The sequence below is a fragment of the Drosophila teissieri genome, chromosome 2R (genome assembly GCF_016746235.2).
Source record: "Drosophila teissieri strain GT53w chromosome 2R, Prin_Dtei_1.1, whole genome shotgun sequence".
Taxonomy (NCBI): Eukaryota; Metazoa; Arthropoda; class Insecta; order Diptera; family Drosophilidae; genus Drosophila; species Drosophila teissieri.
The window spans coordinates 20,079,089-20,093,483 of NC_053030.1; the positions used below are offsets into that span (position 1 = coordinate 20,079,089).

The 14,395-nt window shown below is 39.3% G+C and overlaps 2 protein-coding genes and 3 long non-coding RNA genes across 7 annotated transcripts; 3 read left to right on the top strand and 2 right to left on the bottom strand.

The window, feature by feature from the left end:
• Window positions 1-292: 292 nt before the first annotated feature.
• LOC122613985 lies at window positions 293-1,080 on the top strand. The gene is made up of 3 exons (XM_043788436.1): window positions 293-346; window positions 475-543; window positions 607-1,080. Exons 1-3 carry the CDS (start codon window positions 319-321, stop codon window positions 723-725), a joined length of 216 nt encoding a protein of 71 aa, XP_043644371.1. The 5' UTR covers window positions 293-318; the 3' UTR covers window positions 726-1,080.
• A 44-nt stretch (window positions 1,081-1,124) lies between these two features.
• On the bottom strand, window positions 1,125-2,111 carry LOC122613988 (bomanin Short 1-like). Of its 2 annotated transcripts, XR_006325714.1 has the most exons (3): window positions 1,996-2,111; window positions 1,358-1,930; window positions 1,125-1,294 (listed from the first exon to the last, which is right to left on the bottom strand). XR_006325714.1 is itself a non-coding variant. In XM_043788439.1 (2 exons), exons 1-2 carry the CDS (start codon window positions 2,051-2,053, stop codon window positions 1,215-1,217), a joined length of 138 nt encoding a protein of 45 aa, XP_043644374.1. In that variant the 3' UTR covers window positions 1,125-1,214. The 2 variants fall into 2 exon arrangements, 1 of the variants encoding a protein (XP_043644374.1); XM_043788439.1 differs by lacking the exon at window positions 1,358-1,930 and having other exon boundaries at window positions 1,996-2,053.
• On the top strand, window positions 1,688-2,787 carry LOC122613989. The gene is made up of 4 exons (XR_006325715.1): window positions 1,688-1,815; window positions 1,888-2,446; window positions 2,510-2,577; window positions 2,641-2,787. It is a non-coding gene; the product is annotated as an uncharacterized LOC122613989 (long non-coding RNA).
• Window positions 2,788-3,518: 731 nt separating this feature from the next.
• LOC122613990 lies at window positions 3,519-5,693 on the top strand. Of its 2 annotated transcripts, none has more exons than XR_006325717.1 (3): window positions 3,519-3,653; window positions 5,416-5,483; window positions 5,547-5,693. It is a non-coding gene; the product is annotated as an uncharacterized LOC122613990 (long non-coding RNA). The 2 variants fall into 2 exon arrangements; XR_006325716.1 differs by lacking the exon at window positions 3,519-3,653 and adding an exon at window positions 5,214-5,352.
• On the bottom strand, window positions 4,654-5,015 carry LOC122613991. Its single transcript, XR_006325718.1, has 2 exons — window positions 4,902-5,015; window positions 4,654-4,836 (listed from the first exon to the last, which is right to left on the bottom strand). It is a non-coding gene; the product is annotated as an uncharacterized LOC122613991 (long non-coding RNA).
• Window positions 5,694-14,395: the final 8,702 nt, after the last annotated feature.

Below are 14,395 nucleotides of genomic sequence, written 5' to 3' on the forward strand. Positions count from 1 at the left end.
CTCTTCCGTTCAAATAAAATCAAATCAAATTGTGTTTAAATTAGTTGCACAAATTACATAAAAGATTTCGAAAAGAAACGGTCAGAAATGGTTGGTATGGTTTGTCCAGTAATAGAGCTCTATTTCAAATATGATTATTACACAGCTTGAAAATAATGTGCAGTAAATATTTAAAATATTTTCCCCCACATCACTTTTGTTTTTTTCGCTGCTCTCATCACAATTATAACTAAGTATATATTCTAATTAAATGGCGAAGCTGGTTAGCAGAAGCTTTTGAGCTGCACTTCAACCGAGCCAAACGCTCAGTTGAGTGGGATGGGGGGGGCTTTTGGAAAACCCAAAGGTATATAAATATTCTAGGGCATTTTCTATTACTCCCGTGTTATTCACCGCCGAGATATGAAGATGCAGTTGTATAAATAGCGTTGCAGTTGAGGGATCACATTCATTGTTTCTTTTCAATTGTTGCAGCCATGAAGTGGTTTTCGATTTTGGTTCTGCTACTGGCGCTCATTTCCCTCGTCGAATTTGGATATGCCCGTAAGTTCTATCTCCAAACTTTATTCTTCCGAATCTCCGTTGTAATATTTGCTATTATTTAAGGCAAAATTCACAAGATTACCATTAAAAATGGCAACATTATATATCATGGAAACTGCAATGGCTGCACAGCGCGCGCCACCAAAAACTCGGCTCGTTTAAGTTTCAAATTACTAAATTAATACTAAACTACCCACCGCCTACAACTGGAAAAGGAAGTAGAGGTAGGCCCACAGCCAAGCCCAGCTCCAAATCACCTCCATCCCACGGTCGTCCATCATTGGATGACGATGATGAACTGCATCAATCTTCTGGAGGGAGTCAGTACATTGGCAGGCGCCAAACGCCAGTTGCGCGGTGGTCAGTACATCGATTTGGGCGGATCTGGCTTAGGCGGGGGCGGAGTAGGAGGCTGGCCAGGATCTGGCATAACCACCATCGATGCCAGAGGCTATCCCGGCGGAACCCTGGTGCGCAACAGCGATTGCGTCGGATGTAATATTCGTGGATGAAATCAATAAATTACATATGGAAATAGTAAGAAGTACTATATATTTTGGCAAATTATATACATCCATATGTTATGTCGTAGAATGCTTAGAATTTGTTTCTATTTTATTACAAATGAAAAAAGGCATTTTACATTCTAGGGTTTATTTGACTACAATTCTCTATATGTCACCGCGAACATTGCAGTTTACACAATCGCCATTGATGATAACATTTCCTGGACCGGGTGACAGCGGAACAGCTTCAAAATAAGATGATTATTTATTCACAGGATCAACTAATTCATCTTTGAGATTCTACACACCTTCGGCTAAGGCCAGGGCACCAAGCACAAATATGGTGACGACTGTAAAGAATCTCATATTGATTTTCAATAAATAGATCCGGTTTTATAAGCACACCGGTCCAACGATAATCTACAACTGATGCTCTCGATCTACGGAATCAGATTATATATAGTCGATAGTAAAATCGGAGAATCGGAGTGACTCAAGTGCAGTAGGAGATGAGAGCATTGATTGAGAGACAATAATGAAATCTATTAACTATGCATATTATGAGGAATAACATTTTTAACAGCTTATCGCAATCCTGTCCCACATTTTTCCTAAGAAATTTAAATGCATTAATTGGTAGCTACACACAAATAAAACTCGTCTTGTTTTCTTTTCTAGTGCGAAAGAAACTAAATTCCTCTCTTTTTATGTATTTATTTGTTTGGCATTATAAATGTGTGTGTGACTTCACAACCTATAACAAATGGTAAGCCCATTATACGTTTTGTAACATATTTTCTGTTTCTGGTCAACGTTTATGATTTCGCAATTATTGCAGTTTCCGACGATGGTTACGTCTCCTGGTTCGGGCAGTGGAACAGCTGACAAACAATTCATTAGTTTAATAATTTTAATTATAAACTAAATTTGAAATAGTTTTACTCACCGTTGGCCACAGCCAGCAGACCGAGTACGAAGACGGTGACGACTGAGAAGAATTTCATATTGATTCTGGATTGGTTTCTCCGGTTTTGGATTTTGGAGTGTACTGAGCAATCGATTGGATTCAACTGATGTCAAATTTGTCCAAATCCACTGCTTAAAAAGACGTGCGTCGAATCAAAAAGCCATGCGAATTCAGTGATAAGCCACGCATTTGGGAAAGTTTTTGGTGATTGCTGACTTGTGGAAAGCCCAATGATTTATAAATATTCTTGGACATTATCTGTTACTCCCGTGTTTTTCATTGCCGAGATATGATGGTACAGCTTTATAAATAAATAGTGCTGCGATTGAGGGATCACATTCATTAGAATCAATTGTCGCTGCGATGAAGTGGTTTTCGATTTTGGTTCCCCTACTGGCGTTTACTTTCCTCGTCGAATTCGGATATGCTGGTACGTTCTATCTGTAAACTTTACTCTTCCGAATCTCCTTTGTAATATATAATTTCATTTTAGCAACATACCTGGTAACATGAGAAACGAACTTTATTGGAATAGAGAGGCACGCCAATGGATTTATGTCCGTAAGTTCTATCCTTAAACTTAATCCTTTCGAATCTCCTCTGTAATATATACTTTTATTTTAGAAACTTTTACCCAATTAACCTTATCGACTGACAACATTAACGTTAACGGAGACTGCCATGGCTGCCTAGTATACACGGAAGGAAACTTGTCTATTTTATTAAGGAACGTTCCTATATATAGGTGAAATAAAATTATAAGTATTAACTTGTGCGCATAAAATAAAAAGAAATAACCACTATCTACCCTTGGTTGTAACTCTTCTGGCTTCTAGTACAAAGCAAATGGGAATACTTCCCTTATTATTTCATTACTTCACAGCCGGAAATGTGATTCCGCCAGGCATGCTGGGCCAGGGAACGGTCTAACGCTTATCCAGGAGCTCTGGGCGCTCCATTCCGGCGACCTGCAGCTTAAAAATCATTATCTTTGGCTTCTAATCTTATTAACCTATAGTTTAGAGATAACACAAGAGAGAATGCTATAGTCGGGTGCCCCGACTAGGTGATACCCGTTACATAGCTTTTGGAAGTGCGAAGGAAAAGGCGAGGAAATATATATGTATATACTAAGATCTAACAATTTGTTAAAAACGTTAGTATTTAGTATAATCTAGTATAATCTAGTGACTCATGTGCGAGCAATAGAAGATGAGAGCATTGATTGCTAGCCCATGACAAAAATGAAATCTATTATCTATGCATATTGTGAGGAATAACATTTTTAACAGCTTATCGCAGTCCTGTTCCTTATTTTTCTTAAGAAATTTAAATATAAATATATATTGCGAAAGAAAGTGAATTCCACTCTTTTTATGTATTTATTTCAAATTTGTCCAAATCCACTGCTTAAATAGACGTGCGTCGAATCAAAAAGCCACGCGAATTCAGTGATAAGCCACGCATTTGGGAAAGTTTTTGGTGATTGCTGACTTCTGGAAAGCTTTTTAAATAAATAGTGCTGCGATTGAGGGATCACATTCATTGATTCTTCTCAATTGTCGCTGCGATGAAGTGGTTTTCGATTTTGGTTCCCCTACTGGCGTTCACTTTCCTCGTCGAATTCGGATATGCTGGTACGTTCTATCTGTAAACTTTACTCTTCCGAATCTCCTTTGTAATATATAATTTCATTTTAGCAACATGGGACCTACGAAGTCCCGTGAGATACGAACTTGTTTGGGATTGTAAGACAGGGCAATGGAAAAATATCCGTAAGTTCTGTCCTTAAACTTTATCCTTTCGAATCTCCTCTGTAATATATACTTTTATTTTAGCAATTGTTACAGTAACTACCGTATCAACTGGCAACATTAACTTTAACGGAGACTGCCATGGCTGCCTAGTATACACGGAAGGAGACTTGTCTATTTTATCAAGGAACGTTCCTATATATAGGTGAAATAAAATTATAAGTATTAACTTGTGCGCATAAAATAAAAAGAAATAACCACTATCTACCCTTGGTTGTGACTCTTCTGGCTTCTAGTACAAAGCAAATGGGAATACTTCCCTTATTATTTCATTACTTCACAGCCGGAAATGTGATTCCGCCAGGCAGGCTGGGCCAGGGAACGGTCTAACGCTTATCCAGGAGCTCTGGGCGCTCCATTCCGGCGACCTGCAGCTTAAAAATCATTATCTTTGGCTTCTAATCTTATTAACCTATAGTTTAGAGATAACACAAGAGAGAATGCTATAGTCGGGTGCCCCGACTAGGTGATACCCGTTACATAGCTTTTGGAAGTGCGAAGGAGAAATTTCAACATTGACAGTTTTTGGCGAGGAAATATATATGTATATACTAGTAAGATCTAAAAATTTGTTAAAAACGTTAGTATCTAGTATAATCTAGTATAATCTAGTATAATCTAGTGACTCATGTGCGAGCAATAGAAGATGAGAGCATTGATTGCGAGCCCATGACAAAAATGAAATCTATTATCTATGCATATAGATAGCTTATCGCAGTCCTGTTCCTTATTTTTCTTAAGAAATTTAAATGCATTAGTTGGTAGCTACACACAAATAAAACTCGTCTTGTTTTCTTTTCTAGTGCGAAAGAAATTAAATTCCTCTCTTTTTATGTATTTATTTGTTTGGCATTATAAATGTGTGTGTGACTTCACAACCTATAACAAATGGTAAGCCCATTATACGTTTTGTAACATATTTTCTGTTTCTGGTCAACGTTTATGATTTCGCAATTATTGCAGTTTCTGCCGACGTTAACGGTTCCTGGTTCGGGCAGTGGAACAGCTGACAAACAATTCATTAGTTTAATAATTATAATTATAAACTAAATTTGAAATAGTTTTACTCACCGTTGGCCACAGCCAGCAGACCGAGTACGAAGACGGTGACGACTGAGAAGAATTTCATATTGATTCTGGATTGGTTTCTCCGGTTTTGGATTTTGGAGTGTACTGAGCAATCGATTGGATTCAACTGATGTCAAATTTGTCCAAATCCACTGCTTAAAAAGACGTGCGTCGAATCAAAAAGCCATGCGAATTCAGTGATAAGCCACGCATTTGGGAAAGTTTTTGGTGATTGCTGACTTGTGGAAAGCCCAATGATTTATAAATATTCTTGGGCATTATCTGTTACTCCCGTGTTTTTCACTGCCGAGATATGATGGTACAGCTTTATAAATAAATAGTGCTGCGATTGAGGGATCACATTCATTAGAATCAATTGTCGCTGCGATGAAGTGGTTTTCGATTTTGGTTCCCCTACTGGCGTTTACTTTCCTCGTCGAATTCGGATATGCTGGTACGTTCTATCTGTAAACTTTACTCTTCCGAATCTCCTTTGTAATATATAATTTCATTTTAGCAACATACCTGGTAACATGAGAAACGAACTTTATTGGAATAGAGAGGCACGCCAATGGATTTATGTCCGTAAGTTCTATCCTTAAACTTAATCCTTTCGAATCTCCTCTGTAATATATACTTTTATTTTAGCAACTTTTACCCAATTAACCTTATCGACTGACAACATTAACGTTAACGGAGACTGCCATGGCTGCCTAGTATACACGGAAGGAAACTTGTCTATTTTATTAAGGAACGTTCCTATATATAGGTGAAATAAAATTATAAGTATTAACTTGTGCGCATAAAATAAAAAGAAATAACCACTATCTACCCTTGGTTGTAACTCTTCTGGCTTCTAGTACAAAGCAAATGGGAATACTTCCCTTATTATTTCATTACTTCACAGCCGGAAATGTGATTCCGCCAGGCATGCTGGGCCAGGGAACGGTCTAACGCTTATCCAGGAGCTCTGGGCGCTCCATTCCGGCGACCTGCAGCTTAAAAATCATTATCTTTGGCTTCTAATCTTATTAACCTATAGTTTAGAGATAACACAAGAGAGAATGCTATAGTCGGGTGCCCCGACTAGGTGATACCCGTTACATAGCTTTTGGAAGTGCGAAGGAAAAGGCGAGGAAATATATATGTATATACTAAGATCTAACAATTTGTTAAAAACGTTAGTATTTAGTATAATCTAGTATAATCTAGTGACTCATGTGCGAGCAATAGAAGATGAGAGCATTGATTGCTAGCCCATGACAAAAATGAAATCTATTATCTATGCATATTGTGAGGAATAACATTTTTAACAGCTTATCGCAGTCCTGTTCCTTATTTTTCTTAAGAAATTTAAATATAAATATATATTGCGAAAGAAAGTGAATTCCTCTCTTTTTATGTATTTATTTCAAATTTGTCCAAATCCACTGCTTAAATAGACGTGCGTCGAATCAAAAAGCCACGCGAATTCAGTGATAAGCCACGCATTTGGGAAAGTTTTTGGTGATTGCTGACTTCTGGAAAGCTTTTTAAATAAATAGTGCTGCGATTGAGGGATCACATTCATTGATTCTTCTCAATTGTCGCTGCGATGAAGTGGTTTTCGATTTTGGTTCCCCTACTGGCGTTCACTTTCCTCGTCGAATTCGGATATGCTGGTACGTTCTATCTGTAAACTTTACTCTTCCGAATCTCCTTTGTAATATATAATTTCATTTTAGCAACATGGGACCTACGAAGTCCCGTGAGATACGAACTTGTTTGGGATTGTAAGACAGGGCAATGGAAAAATATCCGTAAGTTCTGTCCTTAAACTTTATCCTTTCGAATCTCCTCTGTAATATATACTTTTATTTTAGCAATTGTTACAGTAACTACCGTATCAACTGGCAACATTAACTTTAACGGAGACTGCCATGGCTGCCTAGTATACACGGAAGGAGACTTGTCTATTTTATCAAGGAACGTTCCTATATATAGGTGAAATAAAATTATAAGTATTAACTTGTGCGCATAAAATAAAAAGAAATAACCACTATCTACCCTTGGTTGTGACTCTTCGGGCTTCCAGTACAAAGCAAATGGGAATACTTCCCTTATTATTTCATTACTTCACAGCCGGAAATGTGATTCCGCCAGGCAGGCTGGGCCAGGGAACGGTCTAACGCTTATCCAGGAGCTCTGGGCGCTTCATTCCGGCGACCTGCAGCTTAAAAATCATTATCTTTGGCTTCTAATCTTATTAACCTATAGTTTAGAGATAACACAAGAGAGAATGCTATAGTCGGGTGCCCCGACTAGGTGATACCCGTTACATAGCTTTTGGAAGTGCGAAGGAAAAGGCGAGGAAATATATATGTATATACTAGTAAGATCTAAAAATTTGTTAAAAACGTTTGTATCTAGTATAATCTAGTATAATCTAGTATAATCTAGTGACTCATGTGCGAGCAATAGAAGATGAGAGCATTGATTGCGAGCCCATGACAAAAATGAAATCTATTATCTATGCATATTGTGAGGAATAACATTTTTAACAGCTTATCGCAGTCCTGTTCCTTATTTTTCTTAAGAAATTTAAATGCATTAGTTGGTAGCTACACACAAATAAAACTCGTCTTGTTTTCTTTTCTAGTGCGAAAGAAACTAAATTCCTCTCTTTTTATGTATTTATTTGTTTGGCATTATAAATGTGTGTGTGACTTCACAACCTATAACAAACGGTACGCCCATCATACGTATTGTAACATCTATTCTGTTTCTGGTCAACGTTTATGATTTCGCAATTATTGCAGTTTCTGCCGACGTTAACGGTTCCTGGTTCGGGCAGTGGAACAGCTGACAAACAATTCATTAGTTTAATAATTATAATTATAAACTAAATTTGAAATAGTTTTACTCACCGTTGGCCACAGCCAGCAGACCGAGTACGAATACGGTGACGACGGAGAAGAATTTCATATTGATTCTGGATTGATTCGATTGGGATGAACTGATGATTTCGGTTAGTGGGGCCGCACTTATAAAGCCGACCATCGGATGGGAAAGCCACGCTTGAAGTGATAAGCCACGCATTTTGGGAAGTTTTTGGTGATTGATGACTTCTGAAAAACCCTGCCAATCTGTAAACCGAACTGGTTTTTTTGGTAGATCCCAAGCCTATCCACCTTTGGTAGTGCCTCTTCTGCCTTTTGGCTTCCGGAACAAAAGCAAAGGAGGAGTTTTAGGAGTTAAGGAGTTATAGCTGTATAAGTAGTGCTGCAATTAAGGGATCACATTCATTTCTTCTCAATGAAGTGGTTTTCGATTTTGATCCGCTACTGGCTCGTCGAATTGGGATATGCCGGTGGCAAGTTCTATCTGTAAAGTTTATCCTTCCGAATCTTCTTTGTAATATTTACTTATATGCACCCCACGTTTTAGTTCTACATCAATGGAATGGTAAATGTATGTGTCATCTTAATTTATTGATTTATTTATTGTAATTAAAATACCTTAATCCCAATGACTGATATAGAACATTATTTATTAAAAAATAACGCATAAAAAAACCGAAATAACCATTATGCTAAAGTGTCACCGATTTTCTGTTTTCAAAATCTCCTTTAAAAAGTGAAAAACAGGAGCTTAAGGCATTGTTCTTCGTGTCCTGGCTGCTTCAGTGTACTAAATTAATAATAGCCAAATTGCAATGTTCTCGTAAATTTGTCGTAAACTCAAGACTGGATCGTAAATCATTTCTGGGGGTCCCGAGGAAAGTTCCGTTTTGGCTTCTGTTTTATGCCTCATTGGTGGAAATATTTCAACAAAAAGGCATAAAAATTGCCATCATATTTGGCTTTACCCGGTACCATGCCTTTCGAACACGTGTTTTTCTCGTTTTTCCTTGCGGCAAAGGCATTTCCACGAACCGCTTTCCGCGTGTCCTGTAGCCTGCGTCCTGTGACCCGTGTCCTTTGTGAGATGTTTTATTGCCAAAGAAAACCGAGCGAAGGCAAACCGCTGTGCGCCTGTAAATGACTCCCCAGGCACCTTTATATTGACTCGTAAAATTGCGACATTTAGTTGTATGTGAGTGTTGTGTGTTTGGGGGAAGGTGGTGAGGGTGGTGAGGGGCAAACAATCCAATCCCTAACCGACTTTTTCGGCCTGTTTTTTGAGGTAGAAACTCACGGTTTTCTGAGGGGTTTCTCAATGCTTTAAATTTGATTTTTATTTGCCCAGACCGTTGTTACCGGCAAACGATTCTTTTATCGCGCACAAAAACTCTTCGTCCTTCTAGTCTTTGATTTAATTCAGCGGAAATTGAGTTTTGGCTAGAACGAATTTGGTGCGCAAAAATATCAAGTGGAGCATGAAGGGAATCAAACACTTGATAGATTTTTGCCACTCCCTTTGTGTGTAATATGAATGTTTTTCTTTTATTTTTTTGCAGCAACTTTGATTAATTTCGTTTTCGAGGTTTGAAGAATTTAATTGAATTTTTCAAGTGTGCAACCGATAAGGACTCAATTTTTAATAATTACATTCATTTCGTTCGTTTGTTCGTTTCGCTTGCCGACGGCACATTGCGCATACGCACAGTTGCACATGCACATTTTCCGTTGGCCTTTTCATTCCTTTATTTGAATGATTTTTTATATAAGCACACCGAGTGAAAGTGGCTTTGCATCATGACTTTTCCCATAATATAGCGATCGGATGGTAAAAAAATTCCATTATTTCCATTATTAAATTGTAAAATAATAAATATTTGTTTAATTCCTTGTACTACCAATTGTTGATAATCCTTCAACATTTTTCTGTATGCAATGCAATGTAAATGCTCAAATACTCAATATCATAAACCCTACAATAATTGCAAAGGTCTACTATTTCATGTGCATTAAAGAAAAAAATAATATGCAATAACATGCTCTTACGTAGTTTACCTTGGCCCAACGAAATACCATTTCCTCATTTATTCCAGCAAATGCCATTGCAACCTAATTACGCACATCGAACTTCCTCCCCATGGGAACATCGACAGAGCAACCGAATATGCAATCAAATTTTGTCAAACACAGAATGTGCCCGAAACTTTTCGGCCGTATTCCAGGAGCAGGACATGTGGCCAGCTATACCACGGAAGGGGGTCGGCAAACAATTGCCTGGCCACGCCCCTGAGGCAGCCCATCACAATTTCCACATCCAGCATGAGTACCACCACCACCACCACCATCACCACCACCATCACCACCAACACCACCACCATCACCACCATCACCCACATCACCATCACCAACAACACCACCCCCCCAAGGCCGATCAACTGGTCATTCAATTTTGCAGGACCACCGCCCTTGGGCGCCTGCATTATGCAGCTTACCTCGGACTGATTTCATTTTCGTAATTACCTCACCGACTCGCAGAACGCCCCAAAACGCCCACACTTCTCCGCAGGCAGCTGCAGTGAGAGAAAATCCCATGTATTCTCAAGCAGCTTCAACATTTATATGTACCTTAATATTATATATTTGATTACTCTCAATCTTTCATTTTGCAAGCTAAGTATAGTATTACTTCTTTCAGGCCATTCGTAAATAACAAAGTAATATTGCAAAATACATTTTATCCAGAATTTATGGAAATTTTTTTTAAATATTTATTTTTCATTTTAATCTATAAGTTTGCTTACAAATCTAAGCTTAAGCTCAAAAACTATTCAACAAAACCGAGAGATAGGTATAGATAAACAGATAACTAACTCTTCATATCTAGCTTGATTAATAAACGTATTTTTACATATTTTTCAACAACAATTATTTCGCTCAGTGTCCTGTTACCCTTTGGGTTATCGACAGGTGGCGCACGGAGGGCTTGTGCTCATTGGAGCTGGCTTAACGAGTTGATTAAATGCTGTAATTGATGAAATTGCGAATTGGGGGGATGCAAAGGTGTAAATGATCGGCTTGGAATGCCGCCTGGATAAACATGTCATTGTCGTTAGACGATGCCGGTCGATTGGTTCAGCTGCAAAGTGATTTCGAATGGCCCAGCCATCATCCCATCCACCCATCCAGCCATCCGCCTGTCCAGCGGACCCATGTCTCCTGCTCCTCATTGGCCATCATCAGTGGGCATCAATCAGAGTAGCGCCGGGAATGCGAGCGTATTCATTTCATAAATATTTGCGGCAAGGGTCGTGGCACAAACGACTGCATAAAAGGGTCGCAAAGAAAAAAAAAAAGGCAAACAAGAAAGGTCGGGATAAAAAATGATTTAAAAATTGAAAGGATTATGGGTGAGCGGCAACGGAGCGCGTTAATGTTGATGCTCGGATACTTGGATACTTGGATGTTCGGATGTTTGGATGCTCGGATTGGTGGGATGGCGGAATGGTTGGATGGGTTCCCTTGGGTCGAATGCTGGGGACCTGGGGATGGGTCTGCTGGTTTGTGCTGGTATGTGGCTGGTGTCGCTGTCAGTCAAACAAAACAGGACTGAAACTGAAATCAACGAGTATGCCAAACGGGCTTGCTTTTGTTGGCCGACAATATAATTTGAACAGGAATGAAAAATAAACGAGCCGCACGAGATGTGATTTTTTTCGACACAGACAGAACAACAATAACGAAAACAACAAACAAATAAAAGGAACATAAAGCGTGCTGTTTTGGTATAAATCAAATGAAATATGTGAACAAAATGGTTTTTTATTTCGATTCGTGAAACCGGAATAGACATACAAAATGTGTGGACAAGCACGGTGGCAGCTAAATGACAAAAATGGCTTATAAAATCTTAAAATACTGAAATGTTTTGTCATTAGTAATAAAAAAGTTTCTTCACATGTTTAGTCCCATTATTGTTATTCAAGTATATTTAATTAATTTATTATTGTAAAAGGAGCAGCCACTGTACTTACCATTCCATTTTCATTACCTTTCTATTTGTCCTTCCAAATCCATTCCCTCTGTGAGCCACTGTGCAGTGACGCCTTTTATTTGAACACTAAAACAAAGACACTGAAAACAAATTTAGTTATTTGTAAGCAAGTAAGCAAGTTATCTGTAACAAGTTATTGGTTAATAATCCGACTTAAACATGCTTTCTAAGTCGGGTTTTTATACCTGATTTATGGAACTGCAGCTCCTGAACTTATCACAGTGTATCCACATGGGTGGACTTTCCTTCGACATTGTGTGCATCCTTATCCCTTGGAACGGACAACTTCTACGGCTGCTGCTGGCAGTTTGCACAACGATAAATGTTATAACTGAGCTGGGGATTTGCAGCTACTGTTCGCTCGGTAGCTCGGGATTTCTGGGAGTTTGGGAGTGGAACAGCTGGCGCTTTTTGGCCTGGACTTGGTCTTGGTCTTGGAGTTGGAGTTGGAGTTGGACTTGGATGGGCAAAACTCAATTTATTGTCGGTGGCCGCAAGCAGGGAGTGAGAGACCGCCCCTTGCAGTTGTAGCCTTCGCATAAAGCTCCCCGCCAGGACATTATCCATCTATCACATTTTGTGTAGCTCTCTGCTCTCTTTCATCTGCCCCTGTGGCTGTGTTTGTTCGGCTGGCATTTCCACATTTCCCTCGTTTCCACATTTCCACTTTGCTTCAGCATCACCGACGTCGGCAGGACTTTATGATGTCCATTCTCGCTTCTCGGCGTTGACTGCTGAAAATTGAAAATCATAATCGCATCAACTTTCTGCACCGAAAACTTTCCCCACTGTCTGTGAAAAGTTCGCAAATTTCTCTGCGACTTTCATCCTCTCATTCCCGAATGTAGGCAGTGCACAAAAGTCTGAATGCTAGAAAGATAATTTGTTGAGATTAGTTTTACAACACAATGCGTGGGTATGCGGTATGTGGCATGTGGCATGTGGCTATGTGCGCGTGTGTATGTGTGTGTGTGTCCTCCTTGCCGCTGCTGTGTGTCTTGGTTAACCTTTGCTCATTGTGGTTGCCTTTTATCAGACAAACCGACAACCAAACGACGACTGTGGCTCTGACCAACTTTCGTGCATATAAATTATGTGCAAGTTGATTATAAAACAATGCAAAACTGCCCCAAAAGTTTTCAGCTCAAGTTGACGTTAACTTTGATAGTTTGCCCTGGACCCACTGAGGGCCACCTTTTTCCCAGTGGTTCAGTGGGTGGCACAAATGAAATGGGGGTGGCTCACGGGGCGGCTTACAAAACGGGGTTGGTTTATATTTCATAGAAAATCCATTGTGATGGAATATCTTTTGTGAATGGAAAAAGGGGAAATATAGTGATTTCCCTTTCAAGACTATTTATTTGGTGAATGCTGTCACTCCTTTTGATTCCACTTTAATTCAATTTGCGAAAGCCATTCAAGGACCTCTACTTACAAAGGCTAAACTTGACTTTCTTAAGGCTGTCTCAGTCTTATAACTCAATTTAGAAGTATACGTATCTATATATTCATGACTAGCTACTCAAGTTTGTAAACAATACAAAGGGAAGCTTAATGCTCGCAGTGTTTAAGAAAGAGATACTTTACGTTAACTAAAAGTTGCGGGCACAACCTATCACGTTGCCATCTCTGTGCGGCCAATCAGTAGCCAGCAGTGTGTTTTCTACACTAAGTGGTGCTACCCCCCTCCTCCTTCCATTTCAGTTCTCCTCCGGCGGCCACCAAACAGCTGCCCCTGCCCCAAAAGCCCCGTAGAAAATTAGCGTCGCTCCGTTGGCCATAAGCCTGTCATGATGTGGCAAGTTGGCAAGTTGGCAAGTCGGTGCGTCTGCCTGCCACAGAACTTGTGGTCTGCTTTGTGCCATGTAATTGTTGATTTTATGCGTACGCCCGGCCATTAACGTGTTGCCCCAAGAGCTCCCAAGCCAAAAGCCCCAATCCAAAAGCCCCCAAGACCGCCGAGCTGTTGGCCGTGAAAAGCGAAGCGGCAATTAGGCCAGTCACAACTAGCGTGTCCACTGCCATCAAGTTCGGCGATGAGGATGAGGTGGGAAAATTATTGTATCGGATGTGTAAATTTGAGCAGAGCATTTCGAGTAATTCCTGCACACGACGGTTGGAATGCAAAGCTACAATTTGCTACAAATGTCAGATTTAAGTGTAGCCACTTACACGTGCAAGCCAAAGTGAAAAGAACAGTTGCAACTACAAGTTGAATGCATGGAATTATGTGCTGTATACTTAATATTTCAATATAAAATTACACACTGTATTTATCTAAAATTTCATTCTCAAGCAGCTACAATTTAAACTTATGCTTATGTATGTTCCAGTTTTGTAGATACTAGTAATAGCTCTTGTTATATTTCAAAGGACCCTTAAACAGCACCAAGTAAAATCTTTATTTTGACAAATATCTCATAGATATACCCTTATTCAGCTGAATGTATCATCCTTCAAGCAGCACAAGTATTTATAGCCGGTGTCAAGCCCTTAGTTTGCGTCAGTTTTGAGCATCATCAACATCAGTGTCATAAAATTAACATTAAAGTGGCAAAGGGATCATA

Coding starts and splice junctions, on each gene's coding strand:
- LOC122613988 (XM_043788439.1), bottom strand. CDS start 2,053: ATGAAATTCTTCTCAGTCGTCACCGTCTTCGTACTCGGTCTGCTGGCT. Junction 1,295..1,995: donor TCTGCTGGCTGTGGCCAACG/GTGAGTAAAACT, acceptor CTTATTTTGAAG/CTGTTCCGCTGTCACCCGGT.
- LOC122613985 (XM_043788436.1), top strand. CDS start 319: ATGGGGGGGGCTTTTGGAAAACCCAAAG. Junction 347..474: donor GGCTTTTGGAAAACCCAAAG/GTATATAAATAT, acceptor CAATTGTTGCAG/CCATGAAGTGGTTTTCGATT. Junction 544..606: donor CGTCGAATTTGGATATGCCC/GTAAGTTCTATC, acceptor CTATTATTTAAG/GCAAAATTCACAAGATTACC.